This window comes from Athene cunicularia, assembly GCF_003259725.1.
Source record: "Athene cunicularia isolate RWA chromosome 1 unlocalized genomic scaffold, athCun1 chr1_part2, whole genome shotgun sequence".
Lineage (NCBI taxonomy): Eukaryota > Metazoa > Chordata > Aves > Strigiformes > Strigidae > Athene > Athene cunicularia.
In genome coordinates, this window is record NW_020799092.1 from 18100600 (window position 1) to 18120215 (window position 19616).

At 41.7% G+C, this 19616-nt stretch overlaps 1 protein-coding gene across 1 annotated transcript; it reads right to left on the reverse strand.

The window, feature by feature from the left end:
- On the reverse strand, positions 1 to 14515 carry LOC113491516 (poly [ADP-ribose] polymerase 12-like). Its single transcript, XM_026868495.1, has 10 exons — positions 14212 to 14515; positions 13166 to 13264; positions 10277 to 10400; positions 8508 to 8703; positions 7791 to 7911; positions 6194 to 6290; positions 5117 to 5195; positions 3666 to 3796; positions 2813 to 2964; positions 1 to 1985 (listed from the first exon to the last, which is right to left on the reverse strand). Exons 1-10 carry the CDS (start codon positions 14447 to 14449, stop codon positions 1711 to 1713), a joined length of 1512 nt encoding a protein of 503 aa, XP_026724296.1. The 5' UTR covers positions 14450 to 14515; the 3' UTR covers positions 1 to 1710.
- Between the last annotated feature and the right edge of the window lie 5101 nt (positions 14516 to 19616).

The window sequence follows — 19616 nt, forward strand, 5'->3', positions numbered from 1 at the left end:
TTTTTTCTTGTTTTGACAGAAATATCTTATTCTGCACAGGTATGAAAACTTACATACATAACGTTATCCTCAATTAATGTGGTATTTGCTGCCAAGCTCATTTGCTGACATGAGATTTATTATGCATGTCCTATTACAAATCTTTCAAAAGAAAGAATACTTGCTTTTCCACATCCTGTGTTTTACTGGGTTTAAACACGAATAGGAGTTATTTTCCTTTAGGTATCGTGCTGCTAGTTTTACATAAAAAGGAGTTCTGCACAGCCTTACTCCAGCTAAACATGGCTAAGCTTCTGGTTCACAGTGCTGAAGTAATGAAGTTACCCAGTATACACCTATCACTCATCATCCAGATGAATTAAAAACAAGTGCTTCTACAATACAGGTAGACATGAACTTTTTTTGGTCCTAAACAAAGTATATCTTAAGGCTTTTGTAGTACACTATAGCTAACAGGTACTCATTTAGAAGCATTAAAGCTGTGATAAAGTATCTGTCTATGCATCAGCAACTTTAGTCTTAAGAAATACTTAACAGTTCAAGTTTTTTTAATTATCTGCATACACGTATGCTGACTGCTCAACACTAATAACATCTTTTGCCTGGAAACAATTAAATATCCAGCTTAATCTTCAGATTTGTAAAGGTCTCAGCTCTGTTGCTGAAGATGACACCCCAGGTAAGCATGTTTTTCCCTGGAAGAAAGTCCAAAGCCACCTTTGATTACACAGGTAACCAGTTTATCTCCTGCAACCAAACGGGCAGTACACCTAGTGAGAGACAGTCCCTCACTGTCCTTCCCAACAGCTGTAACAGAACCATAAAGTTGTTCCACAGAAACAGGGTATTGCTAATCAAGCAGTGCAAACAGTGTCTTTCACTCCTAAGTAGGATATTCTTAAATGACAGGGTGAGTTGCCTCTGCTTCTTTCCCCCTGGCACCTGACACCACTTCCTCACTTGTAGGCACAAAGTCATGAAAAATTTGTCTTCTCACACACCTAAAATACAGCATTTATTTGATACAGTAAGTCAACTGAGTAGCACGGCACAAGCAACCCTTGCTATGCTTCATGTCTTTGGTACTTGTTTCAAAGGAGAAAACTAACAAGTGAAAATAAGCCTCTGTTCCTTTTCAACAAGCAAGTTTAATTTTTGAGGCTTTGTTGGTGAAGATTGAATAGGGACAAAAAAAATCAATGCTGTTCAGAATTTATGCAGTGAGTTGAACACCGAGACAGTCTCATTTGCAAACACCTGAATGTCTATTATTACAAGAGACATTATTGAAAAAAGCAAGTTTTGAGTTAAAACATTAACAGGTAGGAGGAAACATCCTCTGATCAATAAGCATGTGTAAAGATCCTGAAACATAATTATAACTAAATATTGTTTAAACTTGGCAGTCATAGCCAATCTTCATGTTACAACCACCAGTGAACTCACCTACTGAATTTATAGAAGTCTCTAGTAATGCAAGGAAACATGAAGAATAGGAGACAGGGACAGGGACAGGATTTTAAGAATCCCAAGACATCATTTGTGTCTTTTTACCCTTCTTTTTCTATTGCACAGAAAGTATAGAGAATAAATGTTTATGAACATTCACCTACTCAATTACACAACTTCTAAACATCACTTTTTCTTTCTTAAGCAAATACTAAAAAAAACATTTATACCACCTAAACATAATGATGTCAGGCACTGGTGCTATAGCATTTTTGCCAATGCCTGGTCAGTGTATTCTATGAGATACTCTGGATAAATCTGATGCCTCTCAAAGATGACAAAGATAGAAGGGTTTGAAGAGTTATCCACACAACTGTCATAGAACTTCTGATTGTCCTTCAAGGGAGGCCGAACATAAGAAGAACTACCAAGAGTGAACTCTCCCACCAGGACCCGAGCCAGAAACATGGTCTTGGAATTTGAGTTTTCCCTGCAGTAATTGTCAGAGTACGATGCATCCCTTGCAAAATAGCTTCCTGTAGAAGACACACCAAAAAAGAGTTGCTAAGACATCAAAACTGCAGGGAAGGAAGTGATACAGTGTGAAAGCAAATTCATAAGAAAATCCATGAAGCAGTTCATGAATGGCCTTTCCAAAGGCTTCACTTGTCCTGTATGACCTTCTTAGTGAAAATGACCACTATGTATTACTATACTTATATTTTTCCACAGCACACATATTGAAAAGCCACACAAGGAATGTATTAAATGTTACCATATTTCTCAAAAAGATTTCCTCCTAATTTTAGATGGCCACTGCCCCAATCTCACTCAATTTCCTCTCCTGACAGGCTACTAATATTCATTAGAACATTTCTGAAGAGTTACAAAGTATTCAGTCGGATGGGTGGGTAGTCAGCCAATCAGCCTGTCTCTCTGCTCTTCCACTTGGTATGCTGATCCTTTCCTGTGCACAGGACAACATAAAGGATTATAATTCGCTAACAAGGGAAAATGCGTGTAACCAGGATGGCATTTAAATTCCTGGAAAGAAAACAAATAATGCCACGCTGCTTTCTAGCAGCTTGGCAAAACTGGAACAGAAGCCTGGTCTCTAGGAGAAACTGTCCCTAGAACTGGCCTCTCCTAAGTTTGTCTTGCAAGGACAGGCTGGAGCCCAGAGGCCAAGGCCTTTCAGTATGCCTTAACTAGAAACGATCCTTGCCAAAGTCAGCTACATTCTCCACATCATCACGGAGATAAGCCCTATGTTGGCTGCGTGCCCTCTCTAACTTTACACCTCTGCAGTAACTATGAGAATTTTTTAGCAAGTCTAGGGTTAATGAAAGAGCTGAAAAACCACCTTTCCCGTAGACTGTCCCATGAAGGCCACAGATCCTCCAGTCAAAGTTCTGCTGACAGATGGCATCAATGTAATTTTTACTGGTCCCATGAAATAAAAATCGCTCATCCACAGCCTTTCCACCATTGCTCTTCTGCATTTGTTCCTTCTGCCTGCAATAAGAAGCAGTATCTTTGCAGTTCCACAGCAGCTGTACCCAGACAGGTTCCAGCCATACCAGCACTTAAGATAATTTTACACACATTCTGAAAATCCTTACATTAAGGCCTAATCTTTGGGCATACAGGGTATCTTGCTGTCTAGCTGCATACAAACATGCTTTTGTTATACACAGAGGCCTCCAGATATTTAATAATAAATATGTTTTATTTCATTCACTGCTTACTGGGAGAGGGACAGGAATCTTCACAATTTTTTTTCTGAACGCAGGAGTTCATGTCAAGGCTTTTCCTCAGTGAGTTTTGCATTTAGTTTTGAAGACTCTTTCAGTTTTGACCAGCTACAAACCAGTATTTGTCCCAGTGTTGTGCCTGATTACCAGCTTCAAGGCTTCAGTGGAAAGCAGCTGTCCTGGACACAGGCCTGGCAGAAGTCAGAACTGCTTATTCAGGAGCAAGGATTCCTCCCACAGAGCTCATCTGACTTCTAAGTAATATGTTTTGACTGAGTTTTGGGTTTGTTGGTGTGTCTTTATCTACATGTTGATCCTGGCTAGGTATTTCATTGGGGGAGTGGAAGCAGATTCTTATATGCAGCTGCATTTCAGGAATGCATATGTCTATCTTGAGCATACAGCTACCCACAGAAACAACAAATTTCATGCACACATACCAGAGCAGCATTTTACACGTACCATTGATATATTTCCCAGAGAGATGGGTTCTGAACTCTACGAATCCTTTTAATAACTGTTTTGGGCATTGTGCGTTGAAAGTCCACCTTGACTTTCTTGTATTCTTCAGAAGAACTGTCAAGCTCAACCAGCTGTAAGGAAAAGATTAAAAAGCTACTCCAACCTTTTACTAAATCATAACAAAGCCACCCTACCTAGTGCACTACTCAGACCTTTAAAGTCTTTTCTGTGAAGCAGAGGTACGAGCAGCAAAAAAACTCTTGGAAAAAAGGCAGATTAGAGATCCCTGCTCTGTAGAAGTTAGCTCTTACCTAGGGAACATTAACTTCTGGGGTTTAAGACACCCAGGTTGCTCTCTCACAGGCCATTAGGCCATTAAAGGAGCTGGGTGCTTTCATGCAGCTACCCAGCCCCTTTTAATATTTGGGCCAAAATACATTTGCATGCATATATCAAATCATACCTAAATACATAGAAAAAATGAGCACATAAATAAAGAATGGAGAATTTATGTTGCAGCAAATCAAACAGTACCTCTACACCCATGCTTTTTAAATCCTTATAGTTTATACTGCCTACAGCTAGTGAACAAAAACTGCACTGCCCGTTATGTTTTTAAATAAATTTAAAAGGCTTTATTCAATCAACCATTTTAGGGAAGAGTAGAGACACACTGCCAAAAATCAGTTCCTTACATGACAGTCCTGAAAGCAAGCAAAGTTTTCTACTTAAACATTTTCCCCAGGAGCATCAAGAATATCAGCATTAGCCTTCTCTACTTTTTATTGACAATTTCTTGAGGATTTGCATTTTGCAAGTTAGTAATTTTTGAGCTTCATATGAGAAGATCTTTTCTGTAGGTATAGTTACTAGAGTTGCCAGAGGTGGTGGTGGAGGCAGGCAGGAAGTCAGCAAAGGTAAACCATGCAGATATTAACTGGGTGTGTTACAAAGGTAAACAAGTTCACTCCTCTGGAGTTACAGTACATTTTAATAAATGATCCCAGCCTTAACTCTGCTGATTGTACTCCTCAGATGTACAGCAGTCTACTTATACACAGCTCAGGGAATGGCTACTCTAAAATTTAGAGGCTTGATTTATCTCTGATGCTTCAGCACATGTTGAACTTCAAAGCTATGTATCTTGGGCCCCAGTAACAGTCTTGCTAATAGAGCATAAGCTTCAGGCAAATTTGCCATGCAAAGGGATAAATAGTAGAAGTGAAAGTCAATATTGCCATGGTTATACCGCCACCATTTGTTAGTTTAAATTCGGGTCTGATTTCACCTCTAAGTCTGCCCCAGTGTTGCATCAGGCTCAAAATTTACCAACATCTATGCATTACATTACATAAGAAACAGTCATCTAGAAAAGCACGAGAAACACTGAACTTTGAGGTAACAAACCTGTATGCAGCAAAACAGAGAGGGAAAAAAAAAAATCTCCAAACCTTGAATCCCAGTTCAGGCAGGGCAGATTTGTCCCAGTGAGCTGGAATGCCTTTAAACTCTTCTGTATGTTTAAGGGCCCTGTACATTAGAAAACACTACAAATAGGTAACTAAACCAAAACAAATTCATACATTTTATGTACATATGATACTACACACTTCTGACCAGTTTGGGAGAGTACAGGCAACTGAACATCTCAGAAATATTTCAAAATTGTCTTTTGAGTTCAGCACATGAAAATATTTGTTCCAACTCATTATGTCAAGACTTATAGCAGGAACCAAGACACCACATGAGAAAAAAGAAGATGTACACTGAACTAAACATGAAGTAGTTCTCTTAGTTGCAACAGTTGAATGTATATATAAGCTCTGCTACAGTAGGGTAGATAAAATGCATCCAGTATCATATCAGTATGACAGCAACAGCATAGATATATCCTCCCTTCTACTTACACCCCAGTTTTAATTAGTGTGTTTAGCTGCTCTTTTCTGTGTTGTTTAAGCAAGCACTGTGCGCTGCAAGGGAATGCATTAAAAAAGTTGGCTGTTACATGTAATTGTGTAAAACTTCTCTCCTTCCAGACTCCCACCTTCTTCTCCACTTGTAACAATTACTACTTTCTTCTCAGATTGTCTGGTTGTTCTCAAAAGAATTGTTTCTAAATGTGTGTTTAGCTTTGAAAATTACTGATCTCAGATATCAGAAAGGGCTAATATGCATAAACGTTATTGCTTCCATCCGCATCAGCTGCTCTAATAAGACAGCTCCCTCTAATAGGCAGCTCCTTACAACAGTGCTGCTACATGTTGAATTATTTTCTATGCTTCCAAACTTTCTGCGGCCAAGCCCAAACTTCCTTCACACCCAAGGGTCCTGAGTTGCTTGAAAACTGTTGGCCAGGCTGCAATACTGCCCTGGCTAGACATTATTGTAGGAAAGGTATATCCCTGCCCCTCTCAATTTCTTTTACACTTGCCTTAACAGCTACTCCTTCACCTTACTTACACCCTTAGAAGACACTGCATTCACAATGCACTAAATCCATCACCTCGGAATAAGCAGTTGCAGTTTACCTTCTTCTTGAGTCTTCTACCTCTCTCTGAGAAACAAATTTAGGTCTTCTGCAAATTTCTCTCACTGTTCTGTAGTGAAGGTTCTTCTGAATCATGTCTGGGAAAAAAAAACAAACAAACAAACAACCCCTGAACAATCATAAAGATGTTTTAGAAAGCCTTCACACTGCAGCAAAACTTGCCACTAAGTTGTTTTGTTAAAAAGACACTGAGCTTTTTTTTCTTGCTACACAAAGGGAAGTCAGAGGACGATATGGAACCCACAGTCTATGTAAATCACCAGGAAGGATTTCAGTTTCTGTTTTGCTCTTAACTTTAGAAGGAATGACAGACACTGGTAACTATTTTCCCTTCATCTTTCCATCAGCCACACTTAACTGTAAAGAATCATTGTAAAATCTACTTGTGTTCCATGGATTGCACCCCCTCTTTCTCAATTTATAATCAAGATACTGTTTTCCTACAGGTAGTTGTAGATTTCAAACCCTATAAACACAACCTAATAGTGTCATAGGCCATTCTTTCTTGTTGACCACCAACAGAAACAAGTAACAACAACCTGAATTTGAGAGGCATTGTTTCTGAATTTTGGAACCTCTGTAGCAATTAAGAGTCAGTAGCAGCCAGGAGAATGAGGCCTCATCTTCAGAAAGAGATACACAGGAAGAAAACAAAAGAAACCTACCTCTTGGCATCACCAAGCCTAGGAACTAAGTTTTGGAACACACCTACACTGCGTATGTTTGCCTAAGTTACTGAAAAAGACCAAGCCTTAGAAAAGGGATTGATTTACTATGCAATTTTCCCTTCTAAGCCAGACAAGTTTCCCCAGCCTATAAAGAAGATTACAGCATTGCTTTCAATTGAATCACAATGTATCACATGTCCTTTCTGCCTGGTGGTTTTTTTCCATGCAGAATAACACAGTAATGGAGAGTTGGATCAAAGGCAACTACACGAAATGAGTGTATCAAAATGAGTCTAGGCAGTCTGATTCCCACCATCACTGTTTCCCATGATTTTTGAAAAGGATGGAAAGGCAACAGCTCAGATAGAGCAATGCCATCACAACTGGTGTAAAATTCCTGAGCTCTTTGGGAAACACATCTTCCTACTTTGACATAGTCAAGATAATTCCTCAGCCTTTCCAGACAGGCAGAGCTATGGAAAGAAAACAGCTGCATAAATCTTGCCATGCTAAGGATTATCTGGACCCTACACCTTGCCCAAGTATTCATTTTTCTGCAAGCCAGTGACTAAAACAGACCAGAAGCTGTCTTCCCAAGCCTTACAGAAGTTTCTCACCATCTGTGTTGGTGCTAGCATCAATGGCAATGTGACACTTGGACTTGCTGGCAGACATTCTGAAACCTAGCACAAGAACTTCTTAAAAATAAAAGGTTTGGAGGAATAGGAATGCCACTTTGATGATATGAACAGCTCTTTATCCTGAGAACCTGACAGAAGCTCTGTCTTTGTAAGCACTGCAGTTCAAAGTTCAAATTTCTCTCTCCTCTAGTAATGTAGCTTAAAACCACAGAAGACCTGGGACAGAGGGAGGGGCAAAACAAAAAAACCCAAAGCAAATGAAACCTACCTCCAAAACTGAGTTCATATTCATGTCTTCCAGCTTTGAAGTTCAGTTTTGGAGAACCTTTGTATATATACGCTTTCTCCAGGTCATCACTGGAGATAGTGGCAGCTGCATGATCATCATCCTGTGAGGTCAAAACCAGAGGAAAAAAAAAGATTCTCCTGGTCTGTTACATACAAGCAAGTTTAAAACCCAACAACTGTCATGGTATGGTGGCTGCAGTACATATCCGCTTTTGGGCATGATAGTAGCTGTCAGGAAAAAGCCACATACTAAGCAGTTTAAACTGCCCCCAGAACAAACCAAGTGTTACAAAGCCTAAACTTAGAGTGTAAAGTGCATGCTGTGAATGCTACTACTGAGGCCGCGTATTCGCCAACTAGACCCTAGTAAAGAAGCACAGAGTACTACTGGAAGCTCAGAAAAGGAAGTTTCAATCAAGAGCAATGAAAAGAATGTATTAATGTGATCCTATCTGACATGACTCACTGAAGAAGTATCTGTCACTAATATTTGTGACTCACCAGTGAGTACTCCCCTACCTGAACCAATCAAATTCACAGGGAAGATCCCATTAGGCCTCTAAAGTCGATCTGTACAATATGAGTGAGAGGGAGGGAGGGAGAGGGTGACAAAAGAGGGAAGATATAAACATTGTGCACATTTCAGTAGTTTGCACTCTTAACAGAGTTGAGAGTCTCCCCGTTTCTCCACACTTACTTTTTTTCCATACTCCCGCCACAGGCCATATTCATCTTTCCAGTACCAGATCCATTCTGTTGTAAAAATGAAATGAGGGGGTTTGGTCACAGAGGAGGCTGTAGAAAGGCGTCTAATCTTTGCAGACCCACAGTGCATATCCAGAAAACTGATACATGGCAAGACAGAGCCACTTTCAGTAACACCATTATTAAATCTGTAAAAAAAAAAAAAAATAAAAATATCAGAACTGTTTGTGAAGCTTTACACATAGGTTCAGAAACCCAACAGAGATTTGCAAATTGAGTAAGCATCATTCTAAAGCAGAACACAAACCTACAGTTTCCACAACAATCCCAGCCCCCTCTTGTGTTTGTACATATTTTGCATTACAGTATTACGTCTCACATCGGTTCCATGGGCAGTAACCGTTATCAACTTGTAAATCAGCGAGTTGCATAAGATGAATAGAAACAGTGGAAAATGTATACTGCCACCTTCTTGCTAACTCTAAACAGAACACTGTCAGAACCTAAGGATGGCTTCAGAGAGCCTCTAATGCAACATAAGAGGGCTAGGTAAATTGTCCAGCATGGGACACAGCATACTGGTATGAGCCCCTTCTAATACCTTTTTTTGTGCTACGTAACCAGTTCCAAACTCTTAAAGGTATTTCCATATTCTTAATGTTCACCCGAGTATCTCTCCAGATACACAAGGTAGTCGTTCCACAATATGGACTGGGAGAAAAAGAGGGTGAGAGGGGCAAATCTCATGCTACCTTTTCATCCTCCAGCTCAAAAGATGAAAGAGAAGGTTATTTCTAATCATGAGGTCAAGCTGCGTATTGACAAGCTCTAACCAAAGACAGACTCTCACAACTACTTCTGATAAAATCATCACTCTCTGCAGTTTTCCAGCCATTCTTACTGAGGATTAAGACTTTCTATGGTAGCAGCAGTAGGAAGTATTTATACCTTTTTTTCACAGCACAGAACACTAGACTCTACGCGTCAGTCATAAAATAACTGTGGTGGATTGTCCCTGGCCAGCAACCAAGTACCCCCACAGTGAACAGCTCACACACTCCCCCTCCCCTTCCCTGTACAAAAAGCAAGAAAAGTTGTGAGGCAGTTCAATAGATGAGGAAGGGGGAAGTGTAAACAAACAAACAAACAAAAGCAAATCGCTCACCACCTCCCCAGGCAGTCTAATGGCCAGCCAGCCTCCAAACAGCAGCCACCTTGGTAACTAAACCCCAACCTTCTTCTTTCCCTGCCCCCAATTTTATTGCTGAACATGATGTTATTTGGTATGGGAGATCCGTTTGGTCAGTTCAGGTCAGCTATCCCAGCCGACCCTCTCCCAATGTCTTGCCTACCCCCAGCCTACCCACTGTGGAGGAACAGTGCAGAGTGGGAGAGAGAAAGCCTTGACTCTGGGCAAGCACTGCCAGCAATACCTAAAACACTGGTGCATTATCAGCAGTGTTTTAGTCACAAGTCCAGAACACAGCACTATAAGGGCTGCTATGAAGAAAGTTAACTCCATCCCAGCCAAACTCAGTAGGGTAACCCAGAGGGTCCTATACGGACTCCAGACATAAGTATGTCACAATGGATCAGACCTCTGGCAACAGTAGATCAATCGGAAAATTGAGGTCTGCAGAAGAATGAAGCTACTGACATAATGACTGCAAAAGAATCATAGCAATTTATAGCTGCTAAGGGCCTAGTCCAATATAGAAAACTCCAAACATCTTTAAGTTTGTACATTTTGTAAGTTTATACCTGGCATTCCTGGGGTCACAATATGCTTTTTCTATTTCTTCCATGTTCTTCAAGTCCTTCCAGGTATTACCATCAGAGATCTGCCATCTATATGGCAAGTGAAAATGAGTTCTCATACACTTGTCTAGAAATTAAAAAAAAGAAAAGATATGCATTATTTTTACAAGCAATAAGAAAAATTCTAACAGTTCAGGGCTGTACACCTAGCTGGTAAAAGTTATCAAATGCATAGCTATGGAAAACGCTCATCTATGGAATCATTACAAGCGGTAGTTCAGAATTTTTCAGTGTGAGCAAGCAAAACTTCTTTTTTGAGCTTAGGCAGAAGTTCAGTTTCTGTACCTACTAGATTCTCTTTGTGCAGGAGCTCAGTGGTGAAGGACCATTCTGTCTTCTCAGTTTCAGTGACAAATGGTTACAATGAATCAAGATCACAAGCACATAAGGCTATTATTTCATATATAAAGTAACAGTGCAAACTCAAATACTTAGGCTTAACCACTTAGTCCCAAAGTGGTATTACTGAGGAAAAACACCTGCAACACTACTTCATTTTAGGATAGGAGGTAGCTCATTTAGAGACTTAAAGAGGTCTCCAGGCCTCACCAGGAACAAGAGTAGTGGTACTAGTGGCACAGGTATCGCAAATGTTACCCAGAAATCATTCAGAGTCAGAATGCAGTTGTTCCTCAACAGCAGTGAAGATCACATCACCAGTACACATATGCACAAACTTAAGGCTAGCCTTCATAGAAGAATAACAACTTAACTGCAGAGAAAGTCAAGGAGACGGTACCACACAGTTTAGATGAGAAGGTGTGGACTACATCAGGGAGCTACTACAGGTCAAGAACATGAAGTAGGAAAAATATGACAAAAGGATAATATCATGGTTTAAACCTGACAGGCAGCTGAACACCACACAGCTGCTCGCTTGCTCACCTGCCCTGGGGCATGGGGCAGAGAATTGGAGGTGTAAAGGTAAGGAGACTTCTGGTTGAGATAAAAACAATTTAATAATTGAAATTAAATACATACAATAATAATAAAAATATACAATCGAGTGATGCACAATGAAATCATTAACCTGCTGATCACTGCCCAGCCCATTCCCTGCTAGCAATCCCAAAGGAGGGAAATCCCAAAACCACAATCCCAGGAGAGCGCCTCGGCTTCTCAGCCAACCTTCATCTAGACACTGAGCATGACGCTATAGGATATGAAACATGCTACTGGCCAATTTGGGTCTGTTGCTCTTGCTATGCTCCCTCTCAGCTTCTTTTGCACCCGCATGCCAGCAGGACATGGAAGTTGAAAAGTCTTTGATTCCTTAGCAACAACTACAAACATCAGTGTATTATCAACATTCTTCTCGTATCAAATCCCATACTGAATCCAAAACACAGCACTACTCTAGCTAAGAAGGAAAATTAGCTCTATCCCAGCCAAAACCAGGAAAGATGAAAAGAAAGCTGGCACAGCAGCCTTTTTCCTGGACATTTTGAAAGGGACAGGAGCTCAGACAGGTGGAACAGCAGAGTGCTAGAAGAAACAAGGAAGAATGTAGTATTCACAGTACCTTTTGTAGATATTTTAAAATGGGATTCCTATAATTCATCAGTCCCTTAGGTGAACACAGGTGGAGTAGCCAATCTCCAACACAGACAGTTATTATACATTTCGGAGTAAAACAAAACAGCTCCTTTGTTTGGTATATTAGGTAGGTCAAACACCTTCACAGAATCACAGAATCATCTGGGTTGGAATAAACCTTGAAGATCATCCAGTCCAACCATTAACCTGGCACTGACAGTTCCCAACTACATCATATCCCTCAGTGATATGTCGACCCGACTCTTAAAACACCTCCAGGGATGGGGACTCCATCACTGCCCTGGGCAGCCCATTCCAACACCTAATGACCCCTTGTGTAAAGAAATGCTTCCTAATATCCAGTCTAAAACTTTCCTGGCACAACTTGAGGCCGTTACCTCTTGTCCTTTCACTTATTACTTGGTTAAAGAGACTCATCCCCAGTTCTCTGCAATCTCCTTTCAGGTAGCTCTAGAGGGCCATGAGGTCTCCCCTCAGCCTCTTCTCCAGACTAAACCCCCCAGTTCCCTCAGCCATTCCTCATATGACCTGTGCTCCAGATCCTTCACCAGCTCCGTTGCCCTTCTCTGGACACGCTCGAGTCATTCAATGTCCTTTTTGTAGTGAGGGGCCCAAAACTGAACACAGGAATCGAGGTGCGGCCTCACCAGTGCCGAGTACAGGGGTCAGATCCCTTCCCTGTCCCTGCTGGCCACGCTATTGCTGACACAAGCCAGGATGCCATTGGCCTTCTTGGCCCCCTGGGCACACTGATGGCTCCTGTTCAGCCAGCTGTCAATCAGCACCCCAGGTCCCTCTCTGACTGGCAGCTCTCCAGCCACTCCTCCCCAGGCCTGTAGCGCTGCTGGGGGTTGTTGTGGCCCAAGGGCAGCCCCCGGCATTTGGCCTTAGTGAAACTCCCCCAGTTGGGCTCAGCCCATGGCTCCAGCCTGTCCAGGTCTCTCTGCAGAGCCTCCCTACCCTCGAGCAGAGCAACACTCCCACCCAACTTGGTGTCATCTGCAAACTGACTGAGGGTGCACTCGATCCCCTCGTCTAGATCATCAATAAAGATGTTGAACAGGAGTGGCCCCAAAACCGAGCCTTGGGGGACACCACTCGTGACCGGCCACCAAATGGATTTAACTGTTCACAACTACTTCCTACCAGCACTCAAGATCACAATGAGATTTAAATAAAGATGTGTAAACTCTGAAATTTCCCCTTTCTATGAAAGATTTCTATCACTTTATTATAAAAGGAAAATAGACAGGACTTGGTACATTCACAACCTACCTTTAAAGCCACAGGTTCTGTACAGTTGATATAAACAGATCTGTTCCATTTCATCATCATTTGTAGTTGAGGACTCTCGGCTAGAGCTGTGTTTTCTCTCTAGAGTGGGGAATTATAAGCCTTATTAATTCACTTTGTTTCAACAAGCCCTCTTAAAAACACACCTATGGGTAGGGAAGATGCCTAAAAGCAATGTTTTTAACTATGTAACTTCATTCAGCTCCAGAAAGACACTGAAGTTTTTGATGATCTTGAATACTCAGAAGTCCCATCCTTCCTTCCTGAACTTGACTTTCCTGTAACTGCTAAATTCCTCAGATACAATTTTTAGCTATCTTCACAAAACAAGAACAGAATCCAATGCTTTTCCTGTTCTAGATGGACTTGAGTTAACCGTGCATTCCACATAGCTGTTCACATTGGCAGCTATAAAACCTGAAGTCTCAAAATCTGATACTTATGTAAATTAAAGCACACCTAAGGACATAAAGAAGGGAGGAAGAAACTGCAGGGAGAATAAGAGAGATGAACACACACACACACTTGGATTTTCCATTCTGTTATCCTCTTTCCTGCTTAACTTACAGTTCTAAGGAACTTGAAAAGAAAAGAACAATCAAAATATTAGATCTCTGAGAAATAACTAGTATAGTGCTGTCTGTGAATTCTTGTGTGAGACAGTTGCTACATTAAAGGATAAAGTAGTTTATAATCACACAAATAAACGCCACACCTAAACAGTTCTCTATCTTTATGTTTTTTACCAAGAAAAAAAATAACATTTCTCCTTCTTTCCAGTTCCTGTTATGCTTTTCTAACCCCAAATTTGTTATAAACACCAAGCACTTTATTTCTCAGGAACCCATAAAGCCTTGAAAAATCACTTCATCTTCACACTTCACCCAAATCTGACAATGAGAAATGTGCAAGGTCCCTCCTAAAAGACACATCAAGATGTGAATTCAGTTTTTCTTCATGACATCTGTGAGAATGTTACATTCACTACAGTGACTCTTCTAATATTTTCAAAAGATGGTATCATTTACCTTTGCAAGGTGAAGACTTGGCATCTTCTATGTCATACATGTTGCTGTTGCCATTTTGTATGTCATACATATTCCTATAAATGGAGGGTAGTTTCTCAATAACGTCTGAGCTCATTCCCTGTCTCTCCAGTTTCTCATAACATTCTGAATTTAGTAAGTCATGGGATCGCTTGCAGTTGGTGCCAAACCTGCACTGTCCCCGCAAAAAGTACTGGCAAACATGCAGTTTGGTGCACATCTTTTTATAGGTACAAGATCCGTAAGGTCCATCACCTTTGTTATAATGCACACAGACCTTGGGTAGAGGGAAAAAAGAAGGATTTCAAGATTAAAAGTACAATGTGCTCATACAGACTGTCTGAACTCACAATTTTTAGATTTTTATAGCTATGGGTTTACATTTCTAATTGAAAGACTTATACAAGTTTATTCTTTCTTCTTGTTTTCCAGATGATTACTTGATAGTGTTTCCTTCTCCCTGCTAATATGTAGAAAGATCTTTCAACAGACAACAACCATCTTACACACATTCTAAAGCAGATGGGATTTTATTCCCAGCCCCATAAATGTAGGATATCGGATTTTATTGTTTCACTACCCAAACTCTGTTTTTCTAGTTTTGAAATAGTGAACTTTTTTAACCTGAATTTGATGGCAAGAGTTACTGGATCTGGCTGGGATGGTTAACTTTCTTCAGAACAGACCATACTGTGCTATGTTTTGGATTTGTAACCAAAACAGTGTTGATAACACAACAATGTTATAGCTACCGCTGAGCAGTGCCTGAACAGTGTTGAGGCTCTCTCTTTTTCTTCACTCTGCTTCCCACCTCCCAGTATGCTAGGGGTGGGCAAGAAGCTGAGAGAGGACACAGCTAGGACAGCAAGCCCAAACTGGCCAAAAAGATATTCCATGCCATACAATGTAATGCTCTAAAATAAATTAAAAAAAAAAAAAAAAAAAAAAATATACCCAGTAGGTAAGCAGGGAGAGAATGCATCAAAGAGAAGCTAACTCACAGTTAAAATTTCCGTCTTCTCGAGTTTAGAATAAATACTCACAGTGCATCGGCATTCCTCAGTGGGCGATAATTGAGACTCGAGCAGGTCGACTTTGCCCTGGCTTCCCATCAGCTCTGTCAGCAGACCATACCTCGGGGAGTTAATGCCTGAGAGGTGACCCAGCTCAGGGGAGATGCTGGTCACAGACCCCCTGTGGTCTCACTTTGGATGCTATTTACAGGTCTCAGGTAATTGACTTTTTTCAGATAATTTTCACTCTGGTCCACCTCAACCAAGGAGGTATTCTGGTGTCTTCTTCCGGTTGAACAAGAACTTGATGTGTGTGCAATTCTCTTATTGCTCTCAGTTGATAGGGAGAGCAGGAACCAGACTCATTAAAGGGGCACCTTCACTCTAGTTTACTGTCATTATCACTGTTGTTTTCCTCAGACTGGTATGTGGCCTGGGAGGGGGTTCGAATCACACTAAACACTGCGTGGCCCAGGGGGGCTGCGGGGGAGAGAAACTGCACCGCCACAAAGCCCCAGCCCTGGGTGCTTGAGGTGCCCTCACTGCCTGCAAGACCGGAGTCTCCCTTCTCCTGCTGAGATGCTCCCAGACATCCGGGGTCAACCAAAAGGCTTTCAGTGGGGTTTGGAGTCTGGTTTATTTTTCTTTAATCTGACTGCAGGGAATGTGACATCTGCAGTGGTACTGCGTGAGGGCCCTTCGCCTCCTTCCTGCTGCTGATTTTTGGGATGTCTTGGCCATTTTAAACCAAATTTGACAAAAAGAAGTGGCAGCTGCAAGACTGCACAACTCTTGCAGTGGCCCAGGGAAGAAGAGAGACCTCAGCCAAGTCTCCCTCACCACCTTCAATTGCAGGAAGAAGGCTGGTGTGTGAATTCAACCATTGCTAGGCACCAGAAAAACTTCTCAGTTAAGGTTTCAGACCTGTGTCAGTTTTCTGATGATACGTCATGAAGGCCAGTCTGATGATATGTCATGAAGGTCACTCTCACACTCCTTTCCTTTCAATATCTGAATATATCTATTAAAAAGCTCAGTCATGGGCATGCATCTGCTGGACATGCAGTTGCCATGATTGCCATGCTTATGGTACTGCCTGCTTCACAGAGCCACTGCACCCTCTTGCACTGCAGCCACGGCACCAGACTGGCCAAGCAATGTGTTCACCCTCTGGGAGCTTCTAAACCCCTTAGAAGAGGGACCATCTTTTCATTTTTTTAAGCACCATCCTCTGAATCATTTTTGGCACTCATGGTGCTGCATCACATTCACCCAGAGGCATGCTTTAAATTATGGTAAAACAGTGATGTAAGATACCATTAAGTCAGACTGGCAGCAATAGGCATGGGGACTGTTAAAGTGGATGGTGATTCTCATTAAACAAGAATCCTGTCTGCTTCCTTCTTTTGCCAGTCAGGTTCTGTTGCGCCTTTCCCCTTGTCTTGTTTTATTTCCTGCTTGCTCTGAGAGATCAGGAAGGGACTGACAAAATGAGAAGCTAGTACACTGAACAGAAGAACAATTATACTAGGTCACTTAGAAGTTCATACAGATCTGTAGCCTGCCTACAACAGGCTGTCAACAGATGCCTAGGAAGAAACATGAGAGGCTGTAGCATTACTGTCCTGCATCCTTTCCCTTCCAGTGTCCACTGATTAGCTTTCCTGAAACACAGGAAAAGTGCTATTCATTTTCTTAGTCCAATTTATGATTTTATATCCATTGATCACATCACTGTTGTCTCTTTCCAAACTGAAAAGTTTTGGTCTATTTTAGTCTTGTTCTAGTCCATAGCTTGGGCATTTATCCTCCTTTGCTCCTTAGGACTGTCTTTCTTTAAGGGGCAGACCTGCAGGTGGTCTGCAAGATGTGAATACATCAAATGTGCACAGTGGCTTTTCAGTGTTTTTTGTTTTGTCTTCTGTTGCTTTCCTAATAATACTTACTGTTTGATTTTGTTGATTACTTCTGAATTTGGAGTGTCATGATTCACTTAGATATCACATATTCACAGGACAATTATACTCTGAGTTTGAACTTTATTTTATGAGCTCATTCGGAAAGAAGGCAAACAAGCATGTCAAACAAGGGCCTCAATCCCCTTTTGTACAGACTTGTCTAAATAGTGATTTTGCTAAGTTATCACTTCATTAATTCATGAAGTTTCTAACTCACAGGTTCTCTAATTCATAACTCATAACTTGTGCACCTATAAGCAAAGTAGTTACCTAGTCAAGAGTGAGAGTGCTCATTCTTTCTCCTCCGTCACAGTGCGGGCATCCCCCGTATCACATCAGCAAGCACAAAAGCCTCATCAGTGTGGCTGCTGTTGGATTGGCTCCAAAAGCTTTTTGCGTAAGTTGATGGCATTTATACCTTCTTGCTAGGAAGTTTGATCTATACCATTTCCATAAGTTAGTGAATTCTGAAGCAACTTCCAAAGGTTTAATATGCACAAAGGCAGAATGTGATGGCTGCAGGAGGCAGCAAGTTGCAGGTGGTATCAGCTGCACAATGAACTTAATCCTTTCCTGTCCATCCTGTCCTGCCAATGTGTTGCTCTTGCTTTGACCTAATGGTGCCGCTCCCAGCAGGTGAGTGAACGGACACATTGGAGATGGTGTTTTTATGGAATTATCCATTTTTCTATAGATCTCATTCCTGACTGGTAATAGTTTAGAAGCTATCGCTGTCCATATAAAGATAGGATAGTTTCTGCCTTCTTGTCTAAATCTACACTGAATTTCAGCTGTGGTTTCATCATCTAGTGTATTATAGGGTCTTTCAGCAGTTCTTCAATGTTTGACATAATCACTGTTTTCCTCAATAATACAGAATTCCCAAAATATCTTACTGCTTTATCCTATTTTCCTGATGATTTATGATTATGTTGACCAGTGCAGGGCTGAATGGGCCTGCGCTGGGGGACTGCCCTCTGCTGGGAAGAGCTTTTGGAAATCTAAGTCAACTGTACAAACTCCTCTGAACCTTGCTTACATACTTGATGCCCTCAAATAGTTTCCATGTTTCTGAGGTATAAATCAAAAAAAAGCCTTGCTGGATTTTCCTTAGTATTTTCTATTTCCACCACCTTCTGTTCCAAACTGTAGATTTCAGTGATTTGGCTTCCTGCTCTGCGACTCTCTGGATCCCCCCTGTGATCCAGGTGCCACATTTGCTACTGAAAGTCAGAATCACAGAATCATCTAGGTTGGAAAAGACCTTGAAGATCATCCAGTCCAACCATTAACCTGGCACTGACAGTTCCCACCTACACCATATCCCTCAGTGCTATGTCGACCTGACTCTTAAACACCTCCAGGGATGGGGACTCTGCCACCTCCCTGGGCAGCCCATTCCAACGCCTAATGACACCTTATGTAAAGAAATGGTTCCTGATATCTAGTCTAAACTTTCCCTGGTGCAACTTGAGGCCATTACCTCATTTTCTATCGCTTGGTTACTGCTTGGTTAAAGAGACTCATCTCCAGTTCTCTGCAACCTCCTTTCAGGTAGCTGTAGAGGGTGATAAGGTCTCCCCTCAGCCTCCTCTTCTGCAGACTAAACACCCCCAGTTCCCTCAGCCATTCCTCATACGACCTGTGCTCCAGACCCTGCACCAGCTCCGTTGCCCTTCTCTGGACACGCTCAAGTCATTCAATGTCCTTTTTGTAGTGAGGGGCCCAAAACTGAACACAGGAATCGAGGTGCGGCCTCACCAGTACAGGGGTGAGATCCCTTCCCTGTCCCTGCTGGCCACGCTATTGCTGACACAAGCCAGGATGCCATTGGCCTTCTTGGCCACCTGGTCACACTGCTGGCTCCTGTTCAGCCAGCTGTCAATCAGCACCCCAGGTCCCTCTCTGACTGGCAGAGAGGGACCTGGGTAGCTAGGCACTTCTAAGTGAGAGATCACACACCACAGATAGTAATTGATAGAATCACAGAACTGTTGAGGCTGCAAAAGTCTACAGAAGGACATTTGGTCTAAACCCAAATTCAGCTACTTCATCCCTGAGTTGTTCAGAACATAGGTGGAAGCCTCCTAATTTTGGTGTTTTGTCTAATGTTTTCAGCTGTTGGGTAGCTATGTATAGTGCCACATTAGTAGGAGATATCTTGACCTGAACCAGAACTCAAGGAACCCTTTAGGGCAAAAAGCACTGAAACCAACATGGTACTAGACAACTCCCATTCTCCCCAGTAGGCTTCCATTTATTTTTCTGTTCAGTGCCCTAAATTCATCCCATCTAACTGGTTCCCAACCTTTTACATCTTAAAGATCTGTCCCAGAATCACTGTGCTGTACAGGTAGCTGTTTCAACTGCATCTCCCTTCCATGCTTCCTTTCCTCATGCACCTGAAAAAACTCTA

Coding starts and splice junctions, on each gene's coding strand:
- LOC113491516 (XM_026868495.1), bottom strand. CDS start 14,449: ATGTGCACCAAACTGCATGTTTGCCAGTACTTTTTGCGGGGACAGTGC. Junction 10,401..13,165: donor CAGAACCTGTGGCTTTAAAG/GTAGGTTGTGAA, acceptor TTTAATTTCTAG/ACAAGTGTATGAGAACTCAT. Junction 3,797..5,116: donor TGCCTGAACTGGGATTCAAG/GTTTGGAGATTT, acceptor TTTTCCTTACAG/CTGGTTGAGCTTGACAGTTC.